The 18,795-nt window shown below is 37.9% G+C and overlaps 1 protein-coding gene across 4 annotated transcripts in view; it reads left to right on the plus strand.

Annotated features, from left to right (window-relative positions):
- The window catches only part of FAM149B1 (family with sequence similarity 149 member B1), a 79,714-nt gene that overhangs the window by 43,006 nt on the left and 17,913 nt on the right, over window positions 1-18,795 (plus strand). For all 4 annotated transcript variants that reach the window (XM_035021417.1, XM_035021427.1, XM_035021422.1 and 1 more), the window contains one exon: window positions 593-780. In XM_035021417.1, coding sequence (XP_034877308.1) covers window positions 593-780 — 188 coding nt within the window. The remainder of the gene's footprint in view (window positions 1-592; window positions 781-18,795) is intronic.

The raw sequence follows: 18,795 nt of genomic DNA on the forward strand, positions 1-18,795 counted from the left end.
AGCTGAGAGTTTCTGGCCTACAGACAGATACATGGTCTCCAGAAGAGCCTCAGAGTAGCTTCTTATGCTGTTGGGCTTCCCTCCTTTCCCTTTCCAGCCAATTACCAAACGTTTATTTGGATTAGTAAAAGTATACTACTTTCCTAATGATTCATTGCCTCAGGTATTTATGCGGCACAGTTATATGCCCATTATTAGATGTTATGTTAATATTAACCTAAATGGTATCCAATTACAACAAAAAGATTATTTCTGTATGCTTGTCATAGCTTATTGTACAATTGACAATGTTTATCTGTTTAAAGCTAAAAAACATACAGGGAGTCTCAGTCTTCTTTTCTTGTTCTATTTTTTTTTTTTTTTTTTTTTTTTTGGCAGAGTAGTGGGGTGAGGTGGGAGTAAAAAGGGAAATTCAGTGTCCTCTGTTGAGAACTCCCTTAGGTCACAAGGCGGCTTAGCACATCTGCTAACATACATATGTTGAGCCAGTGGTGGGAAAGGGCACACAACTCACACTCCTTAAGAAGCACAAAGGACAGTGGGGAACACTCAGTAAAGAATAATCATGAAGTCTTATTTGCTTCTGTTACAGGGAAGAGGGGTTTCAAGGAAAGAAATTACAAGCGGCTCCAGAGAAACAGAAATTAGGGTACCCTCCCATTGCTCCATTTTACTGCATGAAAGAGGATGTCCTTGCTCATGTGTTTGACGACGTGTGGAGCAAGGTTCTGAGCTGTATGGAGCAGCTGACACGTAGTCACTGGGAGGGATTGGCTTCTGGTAAGGATCTTTGTGAAAACAGTATAAAAAAATAATTGTTTATGATTTCCAAAGCCTGCCTAACTAGCTTATCAGATTATATGCTTCATTAGTGTAAAAGATTCATATTTGTATTTCCCACAGACACTAACAGATATTGAGAAAGTTTTGAGAATGAGTGGATGAGTAACAAGGCCCATTCTATGATGACTAGACTGTGTTTTCTTTGAGTATAATTATTTGTGAGAAAAAACATGTGCAAGTGGCAAATACATTTTAAAAACTGCTTTACTTAAGAATAACTGATATACAATAAACCATTCATATTTAAAGTGTATAATTTGGTAAATTCACCTATGTATACAAACATGAAACCACAAATCAGTCAATATAATGAACATATCCATCACCCCCAAAAGTTCATGACCTTTGTAATCCTTCCCTTCTGCCCATGCCTGATCTACCATCTCCAAGTGACAACAAATGTGCTTTCTATCACTATAGTTTAGTTTTTGTTTTGTAGAGTTTCATATAAATGGAATCATGGTATTTATTTTGTCAGCTTCCTCATTCAGCATGATCATTTTGAGATTCATCCATGTAATTGTGTGTCAGCAATTTATTCCTAGCAAGTATTCCATTGTTTCATAATTTGTTTATCCATTTACCTTTTCATGGACATTTGGATTGTTTTCAGTTTGGCACATGTAAAGCTGGTCTGCACGTTACTGTATTAAAAGCTTTTTGGGGCACCTGGGTGGCTCAGTCGGTTAAGCGTCTGCCTTCGCTAGGATCGAGCCCCACATCGGGCTCCCTGCTCAGTGGGAAAGCCTGCTTCTCCCTCCCCCACTCCCCCTGCTTGTGTTCCCTCTCTCGCTGTGTCTCTCTCTGTCAAATAAATAAAATCTAAAAAAAAATTTTTTTTAAGAGTTTTTTGAACATACATTTCCTTTTCTCTTAGGTAAATTTCTAGGAGTGGATTGTCTGATTATATGGTTAAATGTATTCTTAGCTTTTTAAGAATTGTTTTGGTTTTCTGTGTTACACAAAAAAATGTATCACAAACTTAACAGTTTCAAACAACACACATTTATTATCTTACAGATTTTGGGTCAGAAGTCCCAAGAATGGCTTAGCTAGTCCTCTACTTAGGATCTCACAAAGTTGCAATCAAGGTGTTGGCCACAGCTAGGTTCTCATGTAGAGGTTCAACTAGGAAAGGATCTACTTCCCCTTTTGTGTGTTCTTAGAAGCATCTAGTTTCTTGTAGCTGTAGGAGTCACAGCAGCTTTCCTCTTCAAAGCCAGCAAGAAAGACTGAGAGCTAGTCAGCTAGCAAAACAGAAGCTTATATAACATAACACATTCATGGGAGTGACATCTCATCATTTTTACCATCATCTTTTGGTCTGAAGCAAGTCACACTCAAAGGGAGCAGATTCCACAAAGGTGTGAGCACTAAGAGGTAAGAATCACAGAGGGGCCACCTTAGAGTTTATCCATTACAATCCTTCCACTGGCCCTCAATGACTCATGTGCTCCCGCATGCAAAATATATTCAATTCCCAAGGCTTCCAAGGAACCCATCTTATTATAGCATTGGCTCTGAAGTCCAAAATATTATCATCTAAATCAGGCCCTGGATGTAATACATTAAGTTACTAGGGCACAATTCCTTTCCATCTATAGACCTGTGAAACTAAAGGCTACATACACAGGTATATAAACATCTAACTATATAATCCAGCAATTCCACTCCTAGAGAAAAGTTACCTTACCCCAACACACCCAACATACAATAGTGGGCCAGGGAAAGGATCACAGACATTCCAGATAAGGGGTGTATGTGCAGAAAAGGAAGGTAGGAAAAGGTTCACAGCAATTCTGAAGTCCAGTTGGGAAAATACTGGGAGTTCCAATCCTAGAAATAATCCTCTCAGCTCTCTGGTCCAACCTCTGGGCTCTTGGTTTTTGTTGTTGTTTGTTTTAAGATTTTACCTATTTATTTGAGAGAGAGAGCGTGCACGTGAGAGAGCATGAGAGCGGGGTGAGGGCAGAGGGAGAAGCAGACTCCCCACCAAGGAGGGAGCCTGACGTGTGACTCGATCCCAGGACTCCAGGATCATGACCCAAGCCAAAGGCAGACATTTAACTGACTGAGCCACTCAGGCACCCTGGGCTCTTGGTTTTACCCTCTAAGTCATCCTTCCTTTTTCATAAAATGTAGCACATGTGGGCAGCTAAGTAATTTTATCAGAATGCCTCTTGCCAGTAGAATTTTGAGGGTCCGACAGCCTTCTTTCATTAAACTCTTTTGTCATCTAGAGATACAGAATTTTCAAAATCATCAAGTATTGATTTCTTTTTATTTATTTTTTTAAGATTTTATTTATTTGTGAGAGAGAGAATGAGAGACAGAGAGCGTGAGAGGGAGGAGGGTCAGAGGGAGAAGCAGACTCCCTGCTGAGCAGGGAGCCCAATGCGGGACTCGATCCCGGGACTCCAGGATCATGACCTGAGCCGAAGGCAGTCGCTTAACCAACTGAGCCACCCAGGTGCCCCATCAAGTATTGATTTCTTTATATTTAATAATTTTTTCTTCACTTTCTCTTTCTCTCGTGTTTTATTATAAGTAGCAAGAAAAAAAATCACACTTTGGAAATCTCCTTAGCTACATAACCAGAATCATCACTTAAAAGTCCTGCTTTCCACTTGACCACAGAAGACCATTTCACTAAGCTTTCTTCCACTAGATAACAAGCACCTCCTTTCTTCCAGTTTCTAATAACATGCTCCTTATTTCCTTCTAAACCCTCCCCTACAGCATCCTCCAAATCCAGATTTCTACAAAGTCTGTTCAAGATAATTTTTGCTTTCTGTATCATACTTCTCAAAATTCTTCTAGCCTCTATCAATGAACCATCGAAAATGAAATTAAGGGAACAATTCATTTATAATAGCATCAAAAAGAATAAAATACTTAGGATTAAACTTAACCAAGAAACTGTAAGACTTTACACTGAAAACTACAAAACATTATTGTAAGAAAATAGAGAAGACCTAAAGAATTGAAAGTCATCCTATGTTTATGGATTGGAAGACTTAATATTGTTAAGATGGCAATACTCCCCAAATAGATTTACAGGTTGAGTGAATTCCAAAATAATACTAAAAAAGAACAAAATATGAGACTTCACACTTCCTGATTTTAAAACTTGATACAAAGCTACATTAACTAAAACAGTGTGGTACCAGCATAAGTGATATATATATAGATCAATAGGATCAAGAGTCCAGAAATAAACCCACACATCTATGGCCAATTGATTTTCAACAAGGGTGCCAAGACCACCGGATGGGAGAAGAATAGTCCCTTCAACAAATGGTACTTAAACAACTGGATAGCCACATGGAAAAGACTGAATTTGGAATCTTATTTCACAACACATATAAAATATCAACTCAAAATGGATCACAAACATACATTTAAGAACTAAAACTATAAAACTCTTAGAGGAAAGCATAGGAGTAAATCTTAATGAGCTTGGATTTGGCAGTGGATTCTTAGATATGACACCAAGACCATAAACAAAAACAGAAAAATCAGTAAGCTGGATTTTATCAAAATTAAAAAAAACTTTTTGTATCAAAGGATATTATAAAAAAAGTGAAAAGACAACCTACAGAATTAGAGAATATAAGTGCAAATCATACACCTGATAAGAATCTAGCATCCACGATATATAAAGTACAATTAAACAACAAAGGGACAAACAACCCAATTTAAAAATGGGCAAACAACTTGAATAGATATTTCTCCAAAGATTACACATGGCCAATAAGCATATGAAAAGATGTTCAACATCATATTCTTTTGGGAAATATAAACCAAAACCAAAATCACAATGAAATACCACTTCATACCCACTAGAATGGCTATGAAAAAAAAAAAAAAAGACAATAAGTATTGGTAAGGGTGTGGAGAAATTGGAACGTCATACATTGCTGGTGGGAAGGCAAAGTGGCGCAGCCATTGTGTAAAGTTTGGTAGTTCCTCAAAAAGTTAAACATAAAATTACCCTATGACCCAGCAATTCCATTCAAAGGTATATAACCAAGAGAACTGAAACCATATCCACACAAAAGCCTGTGCATGAATGTTCACAACAGCATTATTTGTAATGGTCAAAAAGTAGAATCAGGGGCGCCTGGCTGGCTCTGTTGGTGGAGCATGTGACCCTTGATCTCAATGTTGTGAGTTCAAGCCCCACACTGGGTATAGAGATTACTTAAAAATAAAATATTAAAAAAAAGTAGAAACCAAAATGTCCGTCAACTCTGAATGGAGAAACATGATTTGGTATATCCAACTGTTATGGACTGAATAGTGTCCTCCTCAGAATTTATATGTTGAACCCTTAATCTCCAAAGTGACTGTTTGGAAATGGGACCTTTAGGGAGGTTAAATGAAGTCCTAAGGGTGGGGCCCTAATCCTATAGAGTTGGTATCCTTATAAAAAGAGGAAGAGACATCAGAGCTCCCTGTCTGTGTATGCACAAAAAAGAGGTCACACAAGGACACAGCTGCCTACAAGCCATATAGCACCTTGATCTTGGACTTCTAGCCTCCAGGACTGTAAGAAAATAAATTTCTGTTATTTAAGCCATCCAGTCTGTGGTATTTTGTTATAGCAGGTTAAGTAACTAATATACCATGCAATGTAATATTATTTGTTCATAAAATAAAGTAATCCTGCATGTTTCAGCATGGATGAACCTTGAAAATATTATGCTAAGTGAAAGAAGCCAGACACAAAGAGCCATATATTGTATGATTTCATTCGGATGAAATGTCCAGAACAGTCACATCCATAGAGAAAGAAGGTAGTTTAGTGGTTGCCAAGGGATAGAGGAAGAAGGGAATTGAGAGGTATGTGGTATCTCTTTGGAGTGATAGATATTTTCTGAAATTAGATAGTGGTGCTTGTTGCACAACATTGTGAATATACTAAAAACCAATTAATTGTATACTGTAAAATGCTTAAAAATGGTGAATTTTATGTTATATGAATTTTCTCTCATTAAAAACATTTTTTAAAACTTTCATCCTTATGTGAATGTGAGTCTATTGATGGTTAATTCTTTTTTTATAGATATGAAAAAAATTTTATTTCAATTTATTTATTTATTCTAAAAACAAAAGCAAAAAAAACAAAAAAGGTTCACCCATTTCTCCAATTCCCCACCCCCTGCCTCTAGCAACCACCTATCTTTTATCTATGAGCTTTATTTGTTTTTAGATTTCACCTACAAGAAAGATCATACAGTAATTTTCTCTGATTTACTTCACTTAGCATAATGCCCTCAAGGTCACAAATGGAACAATTTCATTCTTTTTTATGACTGAAGAATATTCCACTGTATATATACACCATGATTTTTTTTAACCATTCATCTACTGATGGACCTAAGGTTGTTTCCATATCTTGGCCGTTGTAAATAAATGCTGCAGTGAACATGGAGGTACATATGTCTTTTCAAGTTAGTTTTCATTTTCTTCAGATAAATACTGAGGTAGAATTGCTGGATCATGTGGTAGCTCTATTTTTAATTTTTTAAAAACACTTTATTTTTTTTAAGATTTTATTTATTTATTTGAGAGAGAGAGAGAGAAAGCACAAGCAGAGGGAGGGGGAAGGGGCAAAGGGAGAAGCAGGCTCCCCACTGAGCAGGGAGCCCAATGCTGGGCTTGATCCCAGGACCCTGGCATCATGACCTGAGCTGAAGGCAGACGCTTAACTGAGCCACCCAGGTGCCTCTATTTTTAATTTTTTTTTAAAGATTTTATTTGTTTATTAGAAAGAGAGAGCGAGCATTGAGCTGGGAGGAGAGGAAGAAGCAGTTTCCCCTTGAGCAAGGAGCCCGATGCCAAACTCGATCCCAGCACCCTGGGATCGTGACCTGAGCTGAAGATGGACGCTTTACCTACTAAGCCACCCAGGCACCCCTATATTTTTAGTTTTTGAGGAACATCCATACTTTTTCCCATAGTGGCTACAGCAATTTACATCTCCATGAACAGTGCACAAGGGTTCCCTTTCTCCACCTCCTTGCCAACCCTTGTTATTTCTAGACTTTTTTTTTTAGACTTTAGATAATAGTCATTCTGACTTGTATGAGGTGATACTTCGTTGTGATTTTGATTTGCATTTCCCTGATGATTAATGATATAGAGCATCTTTTTGTGTACTTGTTGGCTATTTGTATTTCCTCTTTGGGAAAATGTCTATTCAGATCTTCTGCCCATTTTTAAATTGGATTTTTTTGGCTATGTATCTATTTTCATATATTTTGGACATTAGCCCCTTATCAGACAGATGATTTGCAAATATTTTCTCCCATTCAATAGGTTTTCATTTTGTTGATTTTTCCTTTTGCTATGCAGAAGCTTTTTAGTTTGACGTTTTATTTTGCTTTCGGCATCAGATTCAAAAAATTATGGCCAAGACCTATGTCAAGAAGCTTACCTCATATTTTTTTTGTAGGAGTTTTGTGGTTTCAGGTCTTATGTTCAAGTGTTTAACCTATTTTAAATTGGTTTTTGTGTATGGCCTAAGATACTGGTCCAATTTATTGAAGAGACTGTCCTCCCTCCCTTGTATGTATGTTGTAAATTAACTGAACATACATGCATGGATTTATTTCTAAGTTCTCTATTCTGTTCTGTTGGTCCATGTGTCTATTTCCATGCCAATACCATACTGTTCTAATTGCTATAGCTATGTATATGCTATATGCTGTAGCTATGTTTGAAATATAGGAGCAAGATGCCTCTAGCTTTGTCCTTTCTCAAGATTGCTTTGGCTATTTGGGGTCTTTATGGTTTCATGCAAATTTTAGGACTGTTTGTCCTATTTCTGTGAAAAAATACATTAGAAATTTGATAGGGATCACACTGAATCTATTTTGGGGGGGTAGGATGGACTTTTTTTTTTAAGATTTTTTTATTTATTCATTCGAGACACAGAGATACAGAGAGAGAGAGAGAGAATATGAGCAGGGGGAGAAACGGGGGGGGGGGAGAAGCAGGCCCCCCACTAAGCAGGGAGCCTGACGTGGGGCTTGATCCCAGGACCCTGGGATCATGACCTGAGCCGAAGGCAGACGCTTAACCATCTGAGCCACCCAGGTGCCCCTAGTATGGACATTTTAAAAGTATTAATTCTTCAAATCTATGAGCACAGGATATCTTTCCATTTATTTGTGTCTTCTTCAGTTTCTTTCATTAATGTCATTATACAGGTCTCACTATACAGGTCTTTTACCTCCTTGGTTAAATTTATTCCTAGGTATTTTATTCTTTTTGATGCAAATATAAGTGGGATTTTTTTCTTAATTTCTCTTTCTGATAGTCCATTATTAGTGTATAAAAATGCAACGATCCTTGTGTATTGATTTTGTATCCTACAACTTTACCGAATTCATTTATTAGTTCTAACAGGTTTTGATAGGATCTTTAGGATTTCTATATGTCATCTGCAAATAGTTTTATTTCTTCTTTCCCAATTTGGATACCTTTTATTTCTTTTTCTTGCCTAACTGCTTTGGGTAGGACTTCCAATACTATGTTGAATACAGGTGGTGAAAGTGGACATCCTTGTCTTGTTTCTGATCTTAGAGGAAGCTTTCAGCTTTTCACTGTTGAGCATGTTGTTCTTTGTGGGCTTGTCATATATATACTTTATTATGTTGAGGTACATTCTCTCTATACCCACTTTTGTTGAAAGTGTTGAATTTTGTCAAACGCTTTTTCTGTATCTAGGGATTATCGTATGATATTTAGTCTTCATTTTATTAATGTAGTGTATCATACTGGCTGATTGGTGGATGTTGAACCATCCTTGCATTCCTGGATTAATAACAATCATGATGTATTATCCTCTTATTTTTTTATTTATTTTCTGATGTATTATCCTTTTACTGTATTGTTGACTTTGGTGTGCTAATAATTTGTTGAGGATTTTTGCATCTATGTTCATCAGGGATATTGGCCTGTACTTTTCTTGTGGTATCCTTGGTTTTGGTATCAGAGTAATGCTGGCCTCATAAAAAAAAAAAGTTTAGAAGAGCTCTTTCCTCTTCTGTTTTTTGGAAGAGTACGGATTTGTATTAATTCTTCTTTGAATGTTTGTTATAATTGACCAGTGAAGCCATCTGGTCCTGAATTTTTGTTTGTTGGTAACTTTTTTTTACTCATTCAGTCTCCTTCACTAGTAACTGGTGTGTTCAGATTTTCTGTTTCATCATGAGTCAGTCTTGGTAGGTTGCATGTTTTTTGAAATTTATCCATTTCTACTAGGTTATCCAATTTGTTGGCATATTCATAATATTCTCTTATAATTGTTTGTATTTCTGTGGTATTGGTTGTTATTTCCCCTTTCTCGTTTGTGATTTTATTTGGGTCCTTTCTCTTTTCTTCTTGATACATTTAGCTAGAGGTGTATCAATTTTATTAATTTTTTCAAAGAACGACCTCCTGGTTTTATTGATCTGTTCTATTGGTTTTTTTTTTTTTTTTTTTTTTTAGTTTCTATGTCACTTATCTCTCTGCTCTAATCTTTATTATTTAGTAGCATGTTATTTAACCTCCATGTATTGGTGGTCCTTCCAGAGTCTTTCTTCTGGTTGACTTGTTTCATAATGTTGTGGTCAGAAAAGGTACATGGTATGATTTCAAGCTTCTTATATTTGTTGATGCCTGTTTTGTAGCCTAATACTTGTTCTATTCTGGAGAATGTTCCATGTACACTTTAAAAAATGTGTATTCTGCTGTTTAAGGAGGGAATGTTTTGAATATATCTGTTAAGTCCATCTGGTCCAGTGTGTCATTCAAAACCATTGTTTCCTTCTTGATTTTCTGTTTAGATGATCTGACCATTGACATGTTAAAGTTCCATACTATTGTTGTATTATTGATTAGTTCCTTTATGTTTGTAATTGTTTTATGTATTTAGGTGCTCCAATGCTGGATGCATAAATATTTATAATTGTTAGATCTTCTTGTTGTAGTGCCTGCTTTATTATATAGTGTCTCTTGTTACGGTCTTTGTTTTAAAGTCTAGTTTGCCCAATATAAGTATTGTTACTCCAGCTGTCTCTTGAAACCCATTTGCATGATAAATGTTTTTCCATTCCCTCATTTTCAATCTGCAGGTGTCTTTATGGTCTAAAATTAGTATCTTGTAGGCAGTGTATAGATGAGTCTTGTTTTTTTATCCAATGACACCCTGTGTCTTTTGATTGGAGTGTTTAGTCCATTTACATTCAAGGTAATTAATAGTTATGTATTTATTGCCATTTTATTACTTGTTTTGTGATCGTTTCTGGAGCTTTTCTCTGATCCTTTCTTGTCTATCTCTCTTTCCTGTTTTGCTGATTTTCCTTAGTGATATATTTGGATTTTTTTCTCTTCATTCTTTGTATGTTTATTAGTGGTTTTTGATATATGGTTACCATCAGGTTTGTATATAACCTTTTCTATGTAACAGTCTGTATTAAGCTGATGATCATTTAAATTTGAACCCATTCTTTTTCTCCTCTCCTCCCCACATTTTAGATATATGTTATTATATTTTATATCCTTTTTGTGAGTTTCTTGACTGATTTTACAGAAATATTCATTTTTGCTTTTTGTTTTTCCTGCCTTTATACTGTCACCTTTGGTCTCTCCTTTCCACTCACAGAGTCCCCTTTAATATTTCTTACAAGGCTGTTTTAGTTTAGGTCACAAACTCCTTCAGTTTTTGCCTGGGAAACTCTGTCTCTCCTTTATTCTGAATGACAGCTTTGCTGAATAGAGTATTCGTGGCTGCAGATGTTTTCCATTCAGCCCTCTGAATATATCATGCCAATTTCTTCTGGCTTGCCAAGTTTCTGTTGAAAAATTTGCTAGCCTTGTGGGTTTTCCCTTGTAATTTAATGATTTCTTCTGTTTTTCTGCTTTTAAGATTTTTTTATCACTATATTTTGCAAATTTAAATACAATATGTCTTGGTATGGGTGTGCTTTTGATGATTTTGATGAGAGTTCTCTGTGCCTCCTGGATCTGGATGCCTGTTTCTTTCCCCAGATTAGGGAGGTTTTGTCTTCCTCTTTTGAGGCTCCTATAATACAAACATTATTACATTTGATAGAGTTCCTGAGTTCCCTAAGTCTATTCTCATTATGCATAATTCTCTCTTTTGTGTAACTTCATTGCTTTCCATTATTTTGTCCTCTAGGTCATTAATTTGTTCTTCTGCTTCTTCCGGCCTGCTGTTCATTGCATCAAGTGTGTTCCTGATCTCATTTATTGCACTCTTCATCTCTGTATGATTTTTTAACTCTTTTACTCTACGGTAAGAGTTTCACTGATGTCTTCCATTCTTTTCTCAAGTCCAGTGAATATCCTTATGACTGTTGCTTTAAATTCTCCATCAGGCATGTTACTTATATCTGTTTTGCTTAGATCTCTGGCCATGACCTCATCTTGTTCTTTCATTTGGGATAAATTCCTGTCTTCTCATTCCGTCTAAGTCTCTGCCTGCTTCTGTGTATCAGAAAAGCCAATTATGTCTCCTGTTTCTGAAAGTAATGGCCTTATGAAGAAGACGTCATGTAGTCCCCAGAGCCTGGTGCTTCAGGGAGTGTCTCCAGTGTGTGCTGCATATGCTGTACTGTTGTGTTCTGGCTGCTGTATCCTTCCAGGTAGTCATCTGCAGAGGCTCTCCTTTCCTGCTGTGGGCAATGTTTGGTCCCTGGCCTGAATGTGGTGACTTTTAACTAGGTATGCCCTGGTCTGCTTGTGAAATGAGACCAGTCACTACTTCCACTGGAACTGAGGCCCTGCAAAACTATCTGATTGAGAGATGTGATGTGGGGAGGGGTTTGGCTGGTCTTCTGGGGAAGGGCCTGCTACACTGGGATGAAGTTAGCATGACTGAGAGGGGTAGCTCCATTGGAGCACAAGGATACAGGGCTTAGTGTAAGCAAGTTAGGTAGCCACTGTCTGCGCTGTGCTGCTTCCTGCAGGTGGCTCTGTGTTTATGCTGGGGGAGGGGTGGGTAGTGGGGGAAAAAATGGCACTGGCCAGCTCCTTTATTCTCAGAGAGATGTCTCTGTGAATATTGCCTCAGGGACACGCTCCAAGAAGAGCAAATAATCTCCCCATTCTCTGCCCTATGTTTTCTTCAATTGCTACTTCCACACTGTATGCCCCCAGGTTCTTTCCCTGTCTTCTCTCCAAGAGCAGCACAGTACCCAGTACCCTCTGGGCTCTATCCCGCTAAGCCTGCTGACCTTTAAAATTCCAAGCCTTAAGCCCCACTGGTTGCAAGATCTCATGAAATTTAGCCTCTCTCATTTTCCAAGCCAGTGGCTATGGGGCAATATTCTTGTGCATTCCCTTATGTAAAAGCTTCTCTCTCTCACCCTTTTCCACATCCATGGCTCCCTCCCATCTACAGAGCTGTGATCCATTTCTCCCCTAAATCACATCTCCACACCTCCTACCTTCTTTGATGTGACCACTTTTCTCCCTTTAGTTGTAGAGTTTGTTTGGTTAGTCTTCATGTCAATTTCTGGAATATTTAGGACGCTTTGATAGTTATCCAGTTGTATTCAAGGGATAAAGTGAGCCTGGGGTCCTCCTACTCCACCACCATCTTCCTATCTCTACAGAAGATTTCTTGACTAATTTTAGGACATGTGCCAGAGAAGCAGAGATGTGTGTCAGCTTTCTCTGGGAACAGAAGTACTTTCGGGCACTATTATCCTTTCCCTCACCCAGCATAGATAGCCAGACACCTGTGGGAGGCAGTTCTGACACCTCCATCTATCTTGTTGGTACTACTTGCTCTGCCCCAGCATTGCCCTGCAGTCTCACCCCACCCAACCTGACCAAACTGGCAGTCACCTCCAAAAGCAGCTCCTATCTCATCACACCTGGCAGTCAGGCCTGGCTAGGAACAACTCACCTACAAAACAATGCCTGCCCCGGTGTGTGGGGAAGCTAATCCCACACACCAGTATGCTGACAGTAGTAATGCTGACAACAGCTGCTGATGGGTCTCTCAGCTAGCCACTCCAGGAGCAAGCTCTGCCCAATATTGCACCTGCAGCAGTCACAGTGGGTCATTGCAGACAGCAGGGCTGAGGGCTAGTCCTGCTCACCATTGAGCCTACAGTGACTCAGTCAGGCCTCTCAGTGAGCTGCTCAAGAGGCAAACACTGCCCACCAGTGTGCCCACAGTAGCCTTGGCTCAAGCACAACAGGAAGGTGCAGGCAGCTCACACAGGGGACAACCCTGCAGCACCTGGTTCTGATGACCAGGGTGGATTGCACTACAGAGCACTACAAGATGCCTTCTACATAAGGCAACTACTTTCAAAACCAGGCCTACCTAATACATAACAAATACAGAGTCAGAAAAAATCAGGAGACCAAAGAATGAGTTCTAAACTTTTTTTTTTAAAGATTTTATTTATTTGACAGAGAGAGAGATAGCAAGCAGGAACACAAGGCAGTGGGTGTGGGAGAGGGAGAAGCAGGCTTCCCGCTGAGCAGGGAGCCCGACATGGAGCTTGATCCCAGGACGCCGGGATCACGACCTGAAGACAGATGCTTAATGACTGAGCCACCCAGGTGCCCCCAAGGAATGAGTTCTAAATGAAGTACCAAGACAAAACAACAGAGAAAGAGCTAAATGAAATGGAGATAAGCAATCTACCTGATAAAGAGTTCAAAGATACTCACCAGACTTGAGAGAAGAATGGGGGATAGAAAGGGATAGAAAATATAAAAAAAGAACCAGTCAGACCAAAAAATACAGTAACTGAAGTGAAAAATACACTGGGGTGGGGGGTGCCTGGGTGGCTCAGTCAGTTAAACATCTGACTCCTGATTTCTGCTTGGGTCATGATCTCAGGGTTGTGGGATCGAGCCCTACATAGGGCTCTGTGCTGGGCAGAGAGTCTGCTTAAGATTCTCTCTTTCCCACTCCCTCTCAAAAAAAAAAAAAAAATACACTACAGGGAATCAACAGCTGATTAGAGAATTTAGAAAAATGTTTCAGCAATCTGGAAGACAAGGTGATGAAAAGCAACCAAACTGAAACAGCAAAAAGAAAATGAATTTTAAAAGAGGATAGGTTAAGGTACCTCTGTGATAACGCTAAGTGTAATAACATTCACATTGTAGGGGTCCCAGAAGAAGAGAGAAAATTTATTTGAAGAAATAGTAGCTGAAAACTTCCCTAACCTTGAGAAGGAAACAGACATTCAGGCCCAGGAATCACAGAGAACCTCACACATGATGAACCCAAGGAAGTCCACACCAAGACATATAATAATTAAAATGACAAAAATTTTTAAAAGACAGAGAATCTTAAAAGCAGCAAGAGAAAAGGAAACTATTACGTACAAGGAAAACCCCATAAGGCTATCAGCTGATTTTTCAGCAGAAATTTTGCAAGTCAGAAGAATGTGGCATAATACATTCAAAGTGCTGAAATGTAAAACCTACAGCCAAGAACACATTACTCAGCAAAGTTACAATCTGGCATTGAAAGAGATATAAAGAATTTCCCAAACAAAAGTTAAAGGAGTTATCACTACTAAACTGGCCCTACAAAGAATGTTAAAGGAAATTTAAGTAGAAACAAAAAGGCCATAACTAGAAGTAAGAAAATTTTGAAAGGAAAAAAAACTTACTGTTAAAAGCAAACATACAGTAATGGTAGTAATCAATCACTTATAAAGCTATAGGAAGGTTAAAACACAAAAGTAGTAACAGGTATTATATCGACAAAAATTAGTCAAGATACACAAAATAAAAATATGTAAAATATGATATCATATACATAAAACATAGAGTAAAAATCAAGTGCTTTTAGAATATGTTCAAACTTAAGCAACCATCAACTTAATATAGACTACTATATATACATAGCGTGTTATATATGAACCTCATAGTAACCACACTGAAAACCTTTGACCGATCCACACACAAAAAAGAGAAAAGAATCCCAAAATAACAATAATGGAAGTCATCAAACCACAACGGAAGAGATCAATAAAAGAAGAAAGGAATAGGGAATAATGCAAAAATAACCAGAGAATAGTTAACAAAATGACAGTAAGTACATACCTATTGATAATTACTTTAAATGTGAATGTACTAAATGCTCCAATCAAAAGAAATTGGGTGAGTGAATAAAAAAAAAACAAGACCTATCTCTATGCTGCCTAAAAGAAACTCACTTTAGATGTAAGGACACACAGAGAGTAAAGTGAAGGGCTGAAAAAAGATCTTTCATTCAAATGGAAACCAAAAGAAAGCTGGACTAGTAATACTTATATCAGACAAAATAGACTTTGAAATAGAGACTGTAATAAGAGACAAAGAGAAGCATTACATAATAAAGGGATCAATCCAACAAGAGACTATAACAATTGTAAATATCTATGCATCTAATATAGAAGCACCTAAATATATAAAGCAAATATTAACAAACATAAAGGGACAAATCGACAGTAATAAAATTAATAGCAGGGGACTTTAACACCCATGCATATTATGGATCGATCATTCAGACAGCAGATCAATAAGGAAACTGGCTTTGAATGATACATTACACAAGATGGAGTTAACAGATATATACAGAACCTTCCATCCAAAAAGTGGCAGAATACACATAGAACAAGTACACATGGAACATTCTCCAGGATGAATCACATGTTGGCCACAAAACAAGTCTCTATAAATTTAATATTTAAATCATATCAGGGGCACCTGGGTGGCTCAGTCGTTTAAGTGTCTGACTCTTGATTTTGGCTCAGGTCATGATCTCAGGGTCTTGGGATCAAGCCCTGCATCGGGCTCCCTGCTCTGCGGGTCTGCTTTTCTCCCTCTGCCCCGCCCCCACCTCACGCTCACTCCCTCCTTCTCTCACTCTCTAAAATAAACAAATATTTAAATCATATCAAGTATCTTTTCCAACCACAATGGAATGAAATGAGAAATCAATTACAAGAAAAAACTAGAAGAAATACAAACACATGGAGGATAACAACATACTACCAAACAGCCAATGGGTTAATGAAAAAATTGAAGAGGAAATCAAAAAATACCTGGAGACAATTGAATATGGAAACAGGACAGTTCAAAATCTTTGGGACACAGCAAGGGCAATTCTAAGAAGGAAGGTTATAGCAATACAGGGCTACCCCAAAAAACAAGAAAAGTCTTACTCTAAATTTATATATAAAGGAACTAGGAATAGTAGAACAAGGCCCAGAGCTAGCAGAAGGAAGGAAATAATAAAGATCAGGGTGGAAATAAATGAAAGAGAGACTAAAAAATCATTAGAAAAGATCACTGAAACCAAGAGCTATTTCTTGGAAAAAATAAAATTGATACACCTTTAGCCAGACACATCAAGAAAAAAAAGAGGACTCAAATAAAATCAGAAATGAAAGAACTTATAAACTACGTCAGAGAAATATAAGGCTTATAAGAGACTATCAAAAATTATATACCAACAAATTGGACAATCTACAAGAAATGGGTAAATTTCTGTAAGCATACAATTCTCTGAGTCAGGAAGAAACAAAAAATCTGAACAGATCAATTACCAGTAATAAAATTTTGAATTGGTAATCAAAAAACTCCCAAGATGGGGCACCTGAGTGACTCAGTCGGCTAAGCGTCCGACTCTTGATTTCAGCTCAGGTCATGATCTCAGGATTGTGAAATCAAGCCTCGCATCAGGCTCCATGCTCAGGGGGGAGTCTGCTTGAGGATTCTCTCTCTCTCTCTCTCTCTCTCCCCCCCTGCCCCTCCCCCCCCACTTGTGCTCTCTAAATCTTAAAAAACAAAAAACTCCCAAGAAAAGTCCCAGACATGATGCTTCACAGGTGAATTCTAGCTAACATTTAAAGACAAGTTAAAACCTATCCCTATCAGGACGCCTAAGTGGCTCAGTCAGTTGAGCATCTGACTCTTGATTTTGGCTCAGGTCATGATCTCAGGGTCATCGGATTAAGCCCCACATCAAGCTCTGAACTGGGCATGGAGCCTGCTTGGGATTCTCTCTCTCCTTCTTTCTCCCTCTCTCCCCTGCTGCTCGCTCATTCTCTCTCGCTCAAAAAAAAAAAAAATTATCCCCCTCAAACTATCCTGAAAAATAGAAGAGGAAGTAATCCTCAAGTTCATTCTATGAGATCAGCATTATACTGATACCAAAACAAGACAAAGACACTAAAAAAAAAATAAGATTACAGACCAATCTTCAATAAAATATTAGCAAACAAAAGTTAAAATTACATTAAAAGAAGGGTGCCTGGGTGGCTCAGTTGAGTAAGCATCCGACTCTTGATTTCAGCTCAGGTCATGATCTCAGGGTCGTGAGATCAAGCCCTGTGCTGGGCTCCACGCTCAGGGGGGAATCTGCTTGAGATTCTCTCCCTCTCTCTCTGCCCCTCCCCCAGCTTTTACTCCTTCTTTCTCAAATAAATAAATAAATCTTTAAGAAAATACATTAAAAGAATCATTCACCAAGATCAAGTGGGACTTATTCCAGTGATGCAAGAATGGTTCAACACCCACAAATCAATGTGGATTTTGACAAAACGAAGGATAAAAATCACATGATCATCTCAATAGATACAGAAAAACCATTTAACAAATCCAACATCCAGTCATAATAAGAATTCTCAATAAAATGGGTGGGGTAGAAACATACATCAACAAAATAAAGGCCTGGGGTGCCTGGGTGGCTCAGTCATTAAGCATCTGTCTTTGCCTCAGGTCATAATCCCAGGGTCCTGGGATCAAGTCCTGTATCAGGCTCCCTGCTCGGCAGGAAGCTTGCTTCTCCCTCTCCCACTCCCCCTGCTTGTGTTCCTGCTCTTGCTATCTTTCTCTTTCTGTCAAATAAATAAATCTTTAAAAATATATGTATATATAAAAACAAAATAAAGACCATATATGTCAAACTCACAGATAACATCATACTCAATGGTGAAAATATAAAAGCTTTCCCTCTAAGATCAAAAACAAGACAAGGATGTCCACTATCACCACTTTTATTTAACATAGTACTGGAAGTCCTAGCCACAGCAATCAGACAAGGGTAAAAAAGGCATCCAGATTGGAAAGGAAGAAGGAAAACTTATATTTGCATATAACATACATTAAAAAAAAAACAAAAACCTAAAGACTCCAGCAAAAACCTGTTAGAATAAATGAATTCAGTAAAGTTGCAAGATACAAAATCAATATACAGAAATCTGTTACATTTCTTTTTTTTTTTAAGATTTATTTATTTATTTATTTATTTGACAGAGAGAGATACAGTGAGAGAGGGAACACAAGCAGGGGGAGTGGGAGAGGGAGAAGCAGGCTTCCCCCGAAGCAGGGAGCCCAATGCAGGGCTTGATCCCAGGACCCTGGGATCAAGACCTGAGCTGAAGGCAGACGCTTAACGACTGAGCCACCCAGGCACCCCAAATCTGTTACATTTCTATACACTAATAACAAAACAGCAGAATGAGGAATTAGGAAAACAATCTCATTTACATAAAAAAATGACATAGGAATAAATTTAATGATGGAGCTGAAAGACTTGTATTCTGAAAAGTATGACATTAATGAAAGAAATTGAAGATGACACACATAAATGGAAAGATATACCATGCTCATGGATTGGAAGAATTAATTTTGTTAAAACATCCGTATTATGCAAAGTAATCTCCAGATTCAATGCAATCCCTATTAAAAAAACTAATAGCATTATTCATAGAACTAGAATGAAAAATTCTAAAATTTGTATGGAACCACAGAAAGTCCTGAATACCCCAAACAATCCTGAGAAAGAAGAACAAAGTTGGAGGTATCACAATCCCAGAATTCAAACTACACTATAAAGCTACAGTAATCAAAACAGCATAGTACTGTCACAAAAACAGACACATAGATCAATGAAACAGAATTAAGAAC

The sequence above is a fragment of the Mirounga leonina genome, unplaced genomic scaffold, assembly GCF_011800145.1.
Source record: "Mirounga leonina isolate KUSES-001 unplaced genomic scaffold, KU_Mleo_1.0 Mir_114, whole genome shotgun sequence".
In the NCBI taxonomy this organism is placed as follows: domain Eukaryota; kingdom Metazoa; phylum Chordata; class Mammalia; order Carnivora; family Phocidae; genus Mirounga; species Mirounga leonina.